The sequence below is a fragment of the Peromyscus eremicus genome, chromosome 17 (genome assembly GCF_949786415.1).
Source record: "Peromyscus eremicus chromosome 17, PerEre_H2_v1, whole genome shotgun sequence".
NCBI lineage: Eukaryota > Metazoa > Chordata > Mammalia > Rodentia > Cricetidae > Peromyscus > Peromyscus eremicus.
In genome coordinates this window covers 49,634,917-49,648,524 of record NC_081433.1, presented here as the reverse complement: position 1 = coordinate 49,648,524, position 13,608 = coordinate 49,634,917, and the positions used below count along the sequence as shown (strand labels likewise).

At 36.8% G+C, this 13,608-nt stretch overlaps 1 protein-coding gene across 5 annotated transcripts in view; it reads right to left on the bottom strand.

The window, feature by feature from the left end:
- Positions 1–13,608, bottom strand: part of Nek1 (NIMA related kinase 1) — a 124,240-nt gene that overhangs the window by 45,359 nt on the left and 65,273 nt on the right. For 3 of the 5 annotated variants that reach the window (XM_059244861.1, XM_059244864.1, XM_059244863.1), the window contains 4 exons: positions 9,788–9,871; positions 8,927–9,004; positions 8,161–8,256; positions 115–243 (listed from right to left, as the gene is read on the bottom strand). In XM_059244861.1, coding sequence (XP_059100844.1) covers positions 115–243; positions 8,161–8,256; positions 8,927–9,004; positions 9,788–9,871 — 387 coding nt within the window. Of the gene's footprint in view, positions 1–114; positions 244–8,160; positions 8,257–8,926; positions 9,005–9,787; positions 9,872–10,308; positions 10,393–13,608 lie in introns of all 5 variants that reach the window. The other 2 variants (XM_059244859.1, XM_059244860.1) reach the window with 1 other exon arrangement.

Genomic DNA, 13,608 nt, shown 5'->3' with positions numbered 1-13,608 from the left:
TTTTCTCTAGAAAAACAACAAGGAGACATTAGGAACTAATGCCAATTTGTTACATTTATTTTGACTTACAATAATCTTTAGTCTTTGAGAAATTCTGAATTTTAGGAAACTTACCAGGCCTACTTCTTTCAAAGCTGAAGTCACAGAAATAACAGGTTGCATCTGCTGCTTTGATGGAGAACCTCCTGTTTCTTGATGCTCCAAAGGTAGAGAAACATCTGAGCTCCTTACCCTCACGACCAACTGCAGGAGACAAAATACACAGCTAAATACAAGGGATTTCATATTTTCATGGAGAAAGAAAAAGCCCCAAGATCTCTTTTATGTATAGTACAGATAATTTCTCATTCCTTAATGACTCACTGGGTTGGACACTATGATATATACTGAGTGTATGTGTAGGCTTGCTGCTGTGAACAAGAAAATCCTACAGTTGTTTATGTAAATACAGCCATGTGTCTATCAAACACTCCTAAATAAGACTGGCTACCATTGCACTAGCAATCTCATAAAATGATTCCCCCCAAAAGTCTTCTAGGATCAGGAGGAATGCTCAGTAGTTAAGAGTACTTACTTCTCATGCAGAGAACCTATGTTGAGTTCCCAGCACCAATACAGTAGCTCACAACCATTGTTAACTCCAGTTCCAGGAGATCCAATGCCCCTTTTTGGCCTCCATGGACTCCTTCACACACTTGTGCACATAATCTCACACAAGCATAAACATATATCCATAAAAATAATAAATACACACAAAAGCAATCTGTAAATGTCTTATAAAACATTTACTTTATTTTAATCTAATACAATGTTTGATGTAAAAGTAGTTTATTAATTTTACATTTCAGAAAGAAATGCTTCTGAAATGTCTTGCAATTTTGTAATGTTTTCTTAGAGCCCCAAAACCCATCTTTCAACACCAGGCACTTATTATAAAAGTATCAACATGAATAATAATGGGTGAGTGACAGATCCACAAAGTAAAATTTACTTATTACATTATATCAATATACGTTTGTAGTTATCATGCACTAGCCATTGAGACTCTAATCAACGTAAAGATTGTGAGCTTAAGAACATATTATTAATTGTGTGAATGTGTGTGCACACAGTGAATGTGCATCTGAGTTACAGGTGACCCCAGAGGTTCTCCTGCAGCTAGTGTTTCAGAGGTTGAGAGCTGCCTGACACGGGAGCTGGGATCTGTACTCAGGTGTTCCACAAGAGCACTCCTGAGCCATATTTCCAACTCCCAAGACAGTGAACTTTTAAATAAAGAAGCAGTGGAATTAGGTGTGCTGTTGGTAGCATGGAGCTACTTCTTTTCTTTCTTAATCACTAAGACTTTCAGTAAGTATACATTTCAGGTAGTATTTACTGAGCTATGCATAAAGTGGTAATTCTAATATTTAGGCTTCCAGATTTTTTATACCAGTATCTTTTTGTTTAAACAATGGCACAATTGACTTAACTACAGGCCAATAATATTAATCATACTGATTTCAAGATTTGAAATAAATTTTTAAAGTATTCAGAACTCATAACAGCCAAGCTAAAATATTTGAAACTGTTTTGTTAGTACAAGAATGTATATTCAGCCGGGCGGTGGTGGCGCATGCCTTTAATCCTAGCACTTGGGAGGCAGAGCCAGGTGGATCTCTGTGAGTTCGAGGCCAGCCTGGGCTACCAAGTAGTTCCAGGAAAGGCGCAAAGCTACACAGAGAAACTCTGTCTCGAAAAACCAAAAAAAAAAAAAAAAAAAAAAAAAAAAAAAAAACCACAAGAATGTATATTCAAAGCTTTCAAATTCTATGGAAATAGGAATAAGTTCTAAAATTGTCTGGCACAACATCAGCATTTTTTAGAATATATTAAAAGTCATTTAAAAATTAAGTGATTTCATAAAAACTGGAGCAGACACCAATCAATCAAAGTTAAAGTTAAGGAAGTGCTTAGAAGTACTGCTGTTGAGAACAACAGTGACATTTTTAGACTCTTGTGTTAATTCTCTTGAAGAATTGCTTTCTAGTATTTCAATACATGAGTCTAATATGATTCTTTTATGAGTAAACAAATTCAGTAGACAACATCTACTAACAAACTGAAAGCTGCATTATGTTCCTATCTGTACCAAACCCCATCCAGACAGTGAACACCCAGAATGAGGAAGGCTCAGTGTTCTCTCCTAAAGGGTTGCAAACTCTAGTGGAAGGGGAAATAGCTCAATCTCTGTGTTACTGAGAAACACTAAATGGTCTGAAGTAGAATGAAACAACAACAGAGCAAGAACTGACTGTGCAAGCCAGATGAGGGAGGTGCCGAGGAGAGCAGCCTCCCCAGCCCCTGGAGCCTCAGCAGCCCTTCCGAATCAGTCAGACACTTCTACACTCTGCCTCAAACGCAAACTTAGCAGTGTTGTGAGTTTTCACTACTTCTTGGACTCTAAGACTCAACTTTTTTCCTCTAACAAAAGAGTGATGCTCACTTTCTCTTCTCTGAAGAGATCAAATGAAATAAGTAGTGTGAAGCACACAATTATTGATTTAACCTTTATCAAATAAGGTCATTTAGCTTAAGTACCAAAAGCTTAGATTGAATTACTGATGAATTAACTTGCAGAAAACAAGTTTCTGATCTTTAGAATACAGAAATCAAACAAAAAGCCATCTGTGTATAATCAGAGTTTAAAGTTTAGGCAGTGCATTGGACATTTTAGAACAGAAAAGAAACAGTGATCCACAAGTCAAATGCTTTACATTATAAATTCAAAGAAAACTAAGATTCAAAAAGATCAAAAAGTAATATAGTTGTATGAATAATTAAGTAGAAGTTACCATATGTCTTGAAACAATTTCACTAAGGAAAGGATAGCATCAAATGTCCTTCTCAACTAACAGTTCATTTTAATTCATGATTTTAAAGATTATCTTAAAAGTCATTTTTTAAATTATTGGGCAGGCACCTATAAACAGGGCATAAAGGAAATCCCATAAAGAAAAACCCATGCTCTCAGTGTCTCAACAAATTATACCCCATTTGGCCATAATTATTTTTGTGTATGTATGGAGGCCGAAGATTGTTGTCATGTGCCTTCCTCAGTCATTCTCCAACTTATTTTAGGAGGTATGCTCTCTAACTGACATCCTGCACATCTGTTCTAGAGTAGGTGCTCAGTATCCCAAGGATCTTCCTGTCTCATCTCCCTAGTACTGCAATAACAGCAGTGCACTGCCTTGCCTGGCTTTTACATCAGTGCTATGGACCTGAATTCAGTCCCTTAGCTTTCGATAGCAGGAACTTTGCCATGTAAGCCATCCCCGTCTACATTTATCTATACTTGTTAAAAAGACCTTTCAGACCAGGATTAGCTCAATGGTAGAATATATGTCTAATATAAGAAAGGACTTGATACTCAGAACCCTAAAAATTAAGTTTTTCTTATCCACATAATTCCTATGTACATAAACATAACGATTATATAATTAAGATACTAGTGCGACTCTCTGAAAATGTAGGCACATGGTCTCAGGTGCCCTAGGGAGGGCTGATGTCAGAGCTCAATTAGGGTGTCTAGCATTTGTCTAACACAAAGCCCTGGGTTCCATCCCGAGTACTGCATAAACCCGGCTTGGTGGTACATGACTCAAATTCTAGCACTCAGTAGTTAGAGAAAAGAAGATAAAACATTCAAGGTCATCCTTAGCTACATAGTAAGATAGCCGGGGCTATGAGAGCCTGTCTCCAAAACAAAGTAAAACCCAAACTGTCATGCAATTCTTAGCTTTGTTCTAAGATCAAGATGGCAAAAAACTTGAGTGCGAAAATTCCTTATCTTGGTCTCAGTATTTTCAAGGAAGCTATAATGTGTAATTAGTAAAGTATTTCTGTATTAAACTCAACCTTGAGAGAAGCCTAAAGTAACAGACAAGCATCTAAGTTCAGACTGCCCAGTTATACAGGGTCTGACACCAGAGAATCAGATTCAATACAAGCCGTGCTTATGTGATGGAAGAGCTCAAGGGGGTCATTCCTAAATTAAAACAGACACACTCCTAAAATGATGTGACACAATATAATAATGTACCTGGACTATCAAAGGAGAAAACATTTCATTGATCCCTCAATTCAGAAAGCTATCAAATGGGAAATAAAAAATAAAAAAACCCTGAACTCTAAAACAAGTTTTATCAGTCTGCTCCAGGGATAAGTCCTGATAGGCTAGCCAATCCTATGTAGTCAGCCCTAAGTACATACATATGAGGAACACTAAATGGATTCAGTAGCTTGTATGTGAGTGTCTGTATGTGTGTGCAATAATAATAATTAAAGAAAACAAGGTCATGCGTTTGATAGGGTGTGTTTATTAGGAGGAACTGGAAGGCGGAGGCTATAGAGTGAAAGTGTAAATATAGTACTCATATATGAAATTCTTAAAAGTGAGATAGGTTTAAAACAACAAAACAAAACAAAACTGCTGGTGGCCATGTCAGATGAGCAGCAGATGGCAAGGGACCTCAGGGGACTGGCCCACCAGGAAAAAAAACCCTGAGGGATAAATCTCTGATAGGCAAGGCCCTGAGACCACAGACTTCGGGATGTATTTTGCTTCTGCTGTGCCTTCACATGTTGCTGCTGTCATTTTCCTGTGGTATCTGGCATGGTGTGAATGGGTGTGGGGAGATCCCCACTGCCTGTAATGTAGTGTGATTATCTCATGAAAACATACTGTTCTACTGGGCATTTTTACCTGTGGATTATTATGAAGATGATTTCTTCTTAAGCTGTACTGTCTAACTGATAATAATAATGATGTTAGTTTAAATAGAGTTTTGATAATTAAAAATAAAACAAGGAAGTTTCACACAGCTAGAACACATGAGTTTCTATTGAGGAGCCATATAGACTGTGACTTATGTTAATGATTAAGAAAAACAACTGAGTCCAAGTAGCCCACCTAGCTTAAACTGTTTTAACCTTAATGAGGGGAGATGTGTTCACAGGTTTCAGAGTGAATCATAGCTGAAACAAAGCTTTGAAAATAAAGTTAGACTAAGATGTTTTTGTTAAATAGCTTTAAGGTGAAAAACCCCAAGAAAACAATCTAAAGTTTCAGAAAGGCACATTGTTGAATGAAGAACTCTTTAAGGTCAAAGAACAAGAACAAACAGCCCAATTATCATTAGCTGATGTGCCTTTCTTGCTAGGATTGGTTGATGACCAAAGGTGATGATTAATTCCTTACATCCATTTCTGTCCTCAATCTCCTGATGTAAAAAACTATTGACGAGTGAGTATGCGACCTAAAGATTTAAAGTAGAGCTGACTGATTGTTTTTCATGTATAAAAGTTTAAGTTTGTGATTCTTTTAAGGTTCCTTATAAGATTACCTTTCAAGATAGATAAATAATAAAATGATTGGTCCTTCCTTTGTAACTGCAAAACACAGCCTGCCAGTAAAAGAAATGGCTGAGAAGAACACCTTGCTTGCTTACTCTGCTAATCTATGACAAGTTGCTTGGGTTCTTGGGGATAATTTGTTTTTCACCTGTAATATATAAAATGCTTAACTGTGTTAAAGGATATAGAAAACATGCTGTTTTTTACTTGCATTCATTGTAATCACTCACTTGAAAAACAGAATGTAACCACATTGGAATTTCTATATTGCCTAAAATAGTTTGCTTGGGTCTATAAGCTGTAAGGGAAAAAAAAAAATAGAAGGAGAAGAAAAACATCAAGAATGAGAAATAAGGAAGAATAAAGATAGAAGGAAAAGGAAAACATCAAGAATGAGAGAATTAGGAGGAAAACATTAAGAGAGAAGGAAAACATCAAGAATAAAGATAGAGTTAGAAGAAAAATATCAAGAGAGACAGAAGGGACATTTCTCGGTAGAGATAAGAAAAGAGAAAAAGAATTTAGAAGAACAGAAAAAGGAAACCATTAAGAGAGTATGCAAGTGTCATTTTCCCTTAACGCCCTCAGATAAAAAAGGTTTAATATACTGACTCAGTGGATTCCCATGTGCTGCTGGAGACTGGCCCCCAGGCAGCAATAAAACAAACAAACAAACAAAAAAAAAAAACCCCACAAAGTTTTATAGAAGACAAAACCCATAAAGTCTTAAAAACCAAAAAAAAGTCAATTTTTAAAATGAAATTGATCACATGGCTAAGTCTAGAATATTTACTTCCTTCTAAGCGTAGGTTTACAAAACTCATTCAGTTTTAAATATAAAATTTTCAATAGGGCTAAAACATTGACTTGAAGTTTCATAAGTCAGATGTGTATGTGTATATACACATACATACATACACACATATATGTGTAGCTAGAGTTTTCCTGCCTGGCCCACAGTCAGGACAAATCTCTCTCATCTGCCAGTCCCACAGCCGCTCAGACCCGACCAAGTAAACACAGAGACTTATAATGGTTACAAACGGTATGGCCATGGCAGGCTTCTTGCTAACTGTTCTTACAGCTTAAATTAATCCATTTCTATAAATCTATACCTTGCCACATGGCTCGTGGCTTACCGGCATCTTCACATGCTGTTTGTCATCGTGGCGGCTGGCAGTGTCTCTGACTCAGCCTTCCACTTCCCAGCTTTATTCTCCTCCTTGTCCTGCCTATACTTCCTGCCTGGCCACTGGCTAATCAGTGATTTATTTATTGACCAATCAGCAACACACTTGACATACAGACCATCCCACAGCATATATGTGTGTTGATTTGAGACTGACATACTACCTACTGTGTGTGTGTGTGTGTGTGTGTGTGTGTGTGTGTGTGTGTGCTTGTTGCCCAGGCTGACTTCCAAATTACATTGGATATAAATAAAAGAGAACTTACTGAGAAATTCTTAGTCTCATTTCTGAGCTCTAGAGTTCTGACTCTTTGATTCATGATCCTTGAAAAAAATTGGCTAAGTGAGACATAAAACTATTACTTTTTCCTACTATAGCACACAGTGCTATATTGGATCGTTTCTGCTAAGGACAAGAACAAAGCATCCCTATTATTACTCATCACTGTCTGAGAGATTCTAGCTAATTCAACAATTAACACAATAATAACAAAAGGCCCACTGTAGAGAAAGCAAAGAAAAAAATGTGTAAGAACCCACGGTCAGTTCAGGTTCTAACCGAAACTGTAAATGTGACTGCAATGTAAGTATTTTCTCCACTGTGTAAAGTAGTCAAAATTAAAGAAAAACAGTACATGCACAGTAGTTACAACTGCTGGCATACTGTAAATAATAAACTCTAGGAGCTGTTGCAACATATCATGACAAGATTGCATTGTAAAATCTCACAAAATTAAATGAAAATTATAAAACAGGAAACTTAACTATGACCTAAAACATAGGCAAAAATCTACCATTTCTCCAAATACGAGTAATATTCTGTTAGAGATAGAAAACAATAAAATTAGAAATGATCTACAAGTAACTTTTATAATAAAAATTTTTAATACAAAAATTAGGATATAAAATAATGAATAGACACATAAAATTAACATGTTCCTGGATAAAACTCGATAAACACATCGCTTCTTAAATTCAACTCATACGTTTAATAATATTATACCTATAAAAATTCCAACAGGATTAAAACAACAAAAACCAACCTAACAGAAAAAACAAGGATATATGAACAAAGGAAAAGAACCAGAACTGTGAACAGGAGAGTACAGCCCCAATGCAGGCAGAGTCCTACGAGGAAATAAAGTACATTCTAAACCTAGAATCATCCACACGGGAGGAATGGCCTCTTTTAGGCAGAAGAGCAGAGGGGATTCCACACAGAATGACACAGCTTTTTTGCACATAGGCTAGAGAGTCATTTAAAAGATCTTGAGGTAGCAGTATAAATCAGTAGCAGATTAACCTTCAATTTGGAAGGCAAAGGATGCTGGTTGGGGATAGGGCTAGAAGGGAGAGGGAAAGACAAGGAGAGAGGGAGGGAGAGGGAGAAAGGAGAGTGAATAAAAATCAGAAAAAAGCGCTGCTACAGCTTCGTCATGGAGCACTTGCCTATCACATACAAGGCCCTAGGTTTGATCCTCAGTGCTACAAGATTTACAAACTGGAAGGCGACTGCCTCCTCATTAAGAGCCCAAGGACATGAATTCAAGAAGAGTTAAGTACGAAAGTCTTACATGCTCTTCCCACACTCTCTTTTCCCTCTCATAGGCTTCCTTTCTTTTCCGCTCCAGCTGCTCTTTCAGTACAGCAGCTCGTGCATTTGTTTGGGCCTGAAAATGAAAACCATTAACACAGTTAGTTATCAGGAGGACAGCCTATGGAAACCATCCTCCAACCCGGCTCTAAAACGACACTGACTTTGAAGCCAACAGAGAAGTATGTGTGTGGTTCTTGAACGAAAATGTACACTCATTCTGTACCCCTCTAACCTTGGACAACAGAGGATCAGCGGATAGCTGCCAAGTGAAAGTAAGTCTAATACACTGGAACGGAAATTAAAATGTAAACATTTAAGACAATTGTTATACATAATTCCATTCATCTTCAGAGAAACTTGCAGATTTCATTTGAGACAGTGTCTTGTGATCTATATCTATATCTATATATATCCAGCCTGGCCTCGAATTCATAACAATCCTCCTGCCTCAGCCCACCGAATGTTGCGATTACAGGAGTAAGCCCACTCTGGCTGTTTCTTTTACAGAATTATATGTGTCACAGTTTTATGTATTCACATCATAATTTCACATAATTACTCTTCATAAATGTTGTATACAGAAGAAAAATGCTATTTTCCAGAAATGGTGAGGTGACAGATAAAGGGGAAATCAAAAGTTGAAGAAAGATAAGAAAATGATCCATCTATATAAAAAAGATTAAGAACAAACTTCTCTCTCTCAGCTTTCATTTTCCTAATAAGTTATATAATTTCGTCTATACCTTAAGTGACTCCATCTTTCTGAGCTTCAAGTCAGCTTCTTCTGTTGGTTCTTGTCCTTTGGTACCATTAGCTTCTTTCTAGAACAATTGTCAACACACCACTTAGCAAACAGCAGCCAAGCTCAGTGCCACCTCCGCCTGCACTGACACATGTGAAATGAAACCACTGGACACTGTCCGTTCTCCCCAGAGATGCAGCTGAGCCCTCCGGATCAAGACAGTAAAGAGCGCTGTCGAGTGGTCTTTAGTCCTTTAGGGACATCAGGTATATTCTCTATTAAAATCCCTATGGAACAAATGAGCTTACCAATTTGCTGTGGGATGTCTTTCTATACACTGTGAATATGTGTTGCTCTGATTGGTTGATAAATAAAGCCATTTGGCCTATGGCAGGGCAGGATGGAGCCAGGCAGGAAAACCCAAGGGAGATAGTGAAAGGTAAAAGGAAAGGCAGGGGAGATGCCATCCTGCCATCCAGGGAGCAGCATGTAATGGCACACAGGTAAAGCCATGGAACACGTGGCGACATATAGATTAATAGAAATGGGCTGAGTTTAGTTATAAGAGCTAGCTAGCAAGAAAATTGAGCCATAGGCCACGGCCATGCAACTCATAATTGATATAAGCCTCTATGTGTTTACTTGGGTCTGAGCGGCTGCAGGACTGGGCGGGACACAGGAAAACTTTCAGGTACACCAATTTGAAATCATGTACTTAAAACTTACTTCATTGCTACAGATAGTTTCCTGGCCTTTGACCTTCATTTTCTTTTAACAGTTTTACCTTTTAGCATTATGGACATGGCATGTTTAAGCTTAATCTATTACTTAATTACTTTTTGAAAAATTTATTTTTACCTACATTCTCACCACGAAGTCTGGCTTTAATCTGTTGGCGCTCATTGAAATTCTGTAGTCTTATTTGCCTCAGTCTTGCCAGATAAACCTAAAATAGGAACAACAACAACAAAAAACCATTCACTTAAAAGGAAAACTGTGAACATCTTTACTGCTAAAAAACCTTAACTTATAGAAAAGTGTTAATCTGAATACAAGAAACAAAAGTTCTGAAATTTGGTTAATGAAAATGAAATATTAGCTTTCAAGTATTTAATTTAAAGCAATTTTTCTGCAAAGAAAGAAATGTGTTATAATTACAAATTTTTAAATTATATCAAAAGAAAAGAAATTGAAACTCAGAAGACTGAGTAACAGTTATGGGGCAAAATTATGACACAGCATGTCAGTCAAAATATATTAACAGGTTCCTATAGACTCACAAAATCTTAAAAAAACTGTTAAGCATTTAAACCATGCAAGAAAAGAAGGCGATGAACTAAAAATGGCTGCGTGGCGGAGGTACTGAGCATGCGGAAAGCATACCTCTTCCTCATTGTTCCTTGGCTTCCCTCCTCTTGAAGAGCTGGGCCTGCCTCCATACAGAGATGCCAGGTTTTGCAGGATTCCCTGTTTGTCATTTAATGTACTAAGTTTAAAGAATGAGTGGGGCTACACTGCCCTTCCACCTAGGCACATCCACATGCCACTTCTTTCTTTTGGATAATACTGGCCACATCTAGATACTACACTAAGCAGCTCTGGCACTTCCTACAGCCATACCACCATGTAAATTCCGTGAGAACAGAAGTCATTAAACTCCAGTATAATTATTTAAAACAGAGACTGCATATGTCTTTAGAGTCACTAAAGAGGTTTTTAAGGATGTTTTCCTCATTAAAACCCAAAGTACTATATTTTTTTTGCCTTTAAAAAGACCCAATCCATTTTTAGACGTCTATGTGCATAGTACACAATACATACAAACTTTTATATTCACTGCTGATTTCAAAAATGTGTTGTACATTAGTTATCAGACTTAAACCATACTCTGCTCTCAGGTATGCCCTGTTAGAATACTACAGATGATTAGCCCTAGGCACAGACTGACTCATTTCCAAATACAGCTTATTGATAACATGGAATTACCTTACTAGAAATTATTCACATGCTTCAGCAAAACGACCAGATTATCTAATTATCTACTTTCTCTTCCTTCAACCTACAATCATGTTTAAAGTTTCTCCAAACTTAAAGAGCTCTTAATCCACTCTCCCCATCTATTATCTTGTATCAGTGTGTGGTGAATGTACTTTTATACTCATTATCTCCATTTTCCTGACTGTCAATCATATTTTTAACCTTCTACAAATCTGACTTCTAATTCTAGTATAGCTTAAATTTTTCTAAGTCACCAGTAGTGTTATAAATGATTAAAATGGAGGCTTTGAACAATTTTTTTCACAAATTACTTTTGATTGAACTTACTTCATTTACAGATATATGTGTATTCTCTCATAAATATAGGAGGTTCACTATGGAAAATTTAAAAAAATAAAGAAATCATTAAACATTTATAAAGCTAATATTTTAGAACTTTAAATTTTAATGGAATTATCCCCCCAAATATCCTTTTATTCATATGTATCGATGCATATGAGCATGTTTTTATAGAAATGAACATTTCTACAATTCTAATTTTTTTCACTTACAATTATATTTTCAGTCCCTCCTCATATTCACTAACACATAAGAATAGAGAGATGGGGGTGGGTGATGTAGCTCTATGGTAGAGCGCTTGTCTGGCACTACAAGGAGGCCCAGGATAATGTGAGTATGTGTGTGCACATGCATGTGCACATACACACACACGCACACACGCACGAATAAACAAGGGATCCATGTGAGACCAGAGGGAGTATAAATTAGGAAATGGCTCTGGAGATTCAGAAGTCAAAAGAAGAAATGCCTAAGGTAAGGCAGAAACCGAAGGGCTCAGTAATAGCTAGGAAAGAGAACTGGTAACGTTTGCCTTTGGTAGACAGTAAAAGGCAAAGATAACTTTTAGCTTGTTGACTCTAGTGACTGATCATAATCAACAACTGGGCTAAGAATAAAGCCATGTTGTAAAAAGAATGGGAAAGTCACATTCAGAAAGTGTTTGAGGTAGTTTTGTTCCACGTTAAGTTCCACGTCCTCAAATGTCAATCTCATAAATTCTACATTGTGTGGTTCGAGAGAAAAAGGCTATGTCATGGGGCATTTGCTATTGTTGCTTTTGGAGGCAGGGTCTTACTATATTGCCAAGGCTGACTTTCAGAGTCAAGGCTTAAAGGATTCTTCTGCCTGAGTTTCTACAGTAGTAAGGTATGAGGTTGGTACTCCCTCTAACCTATTATGTGTCATAGTATATATGTGAGCTCATTTTTTAAAAGGTACACAGTTTTCCACAGAGTTAAAGGAGAGTGGGATAGTTATAAATACAGCCCAAAACAAAATCATGAGACTGAGATTTTTCTGCAATTTCTTTTGTAAAATATATTGCATAGCTTTCAAGTGTTAACTTTGTAGATAACAACGTGGTCCAGACAAGTTAGAAGGTTAGACATGCCCTTTTGTAGTATTTTCTAACACATATGACCAATGTTTAATTCAAAATCTCATCCACATCACATGCTGCAATGTCCCTGAAACCTTGGTTCTGAATACACAAGTACAGTGTGCACTGTTACTCCCTCAACACCAGTGCTTCCTGAAACCTGGCCTCCAAATTCAGGACTATGAGATGCAGTGTTTTCATTGGATACAACACTTTTCTGCTCTTATAGAAACAATGTTTAATTATAGAAAACAAAGAAAAGAGAGGCCTGCCTCATCCAAGTAGCAGGTGAGAACCAACTACTTCAAGTGTCCTCTGATCATGATCTGTACATGCCTACATTCATACACAAAAATAAAAAGCCAGTGTAAATATATTTACATTTTCAAATTATTTAAGCTTATCATGGGTATTAGCACTAGTGGAGAAATATTTATTAGGTACAACTTTAAATCACTGATGTTAGTATTATTTCCTGAAGAATCAAGGTTAACCTTAAATAGTACCAATACTATACAGTAGTATATGTAAGTGAAACTGTTAAGTGGAGACCTCGCAGTCGTCATGTTGAACTGAGATTGAAAACTGTCGCACCAATAAAACAAAAATTAATGGCATTACTAACTACTGTGAAATTAGTCTCCCGAGAGCCCTCCATCCCTAACATTCCATCTCTTCACAAGCATCACATCCAGGTCTCGACTGGTCATCTCTCAGAAGTTCAGTGTTCTACACATCTAATGGTACAATGCAAACCTATTTCAAATCCACTGACAGGGCTGAAGATGGAGTGTGATGGCATCGTGCTTGCCTTGCATGTACAAAATCCTAGATTGGATCTCGAGCCCTCCACTAGCCAAAAAACCAAACATATCAAAATACAACAAACCAAACTAAAGATCTTGCCAAAGACTGAAGACTTTTTCATGAAATAATGGCAATAATGTTGGAAAACCATCTAAATCTCATGTAAAACTATCTACAAATATGACAGTTAAATAATATATTATAATGCTCATACTTCAAAAAAATTATGTTTTATAATGCTGATATTTCAGAATTGCATGGATATCAAAACAATAAAGTGACTGAACCTAAAAACCCATCCCTACCCAAAGAAAACCCAATACTGCTGAAAAGTAAGAGCTAAAAGTAAAACATTCAAAGTATCCAGAGAAATACTAACTACAGAAGAAAATTTTCAACAGGTGAAGATATCTCATTTAAAACTACATAGAATAAAAAGG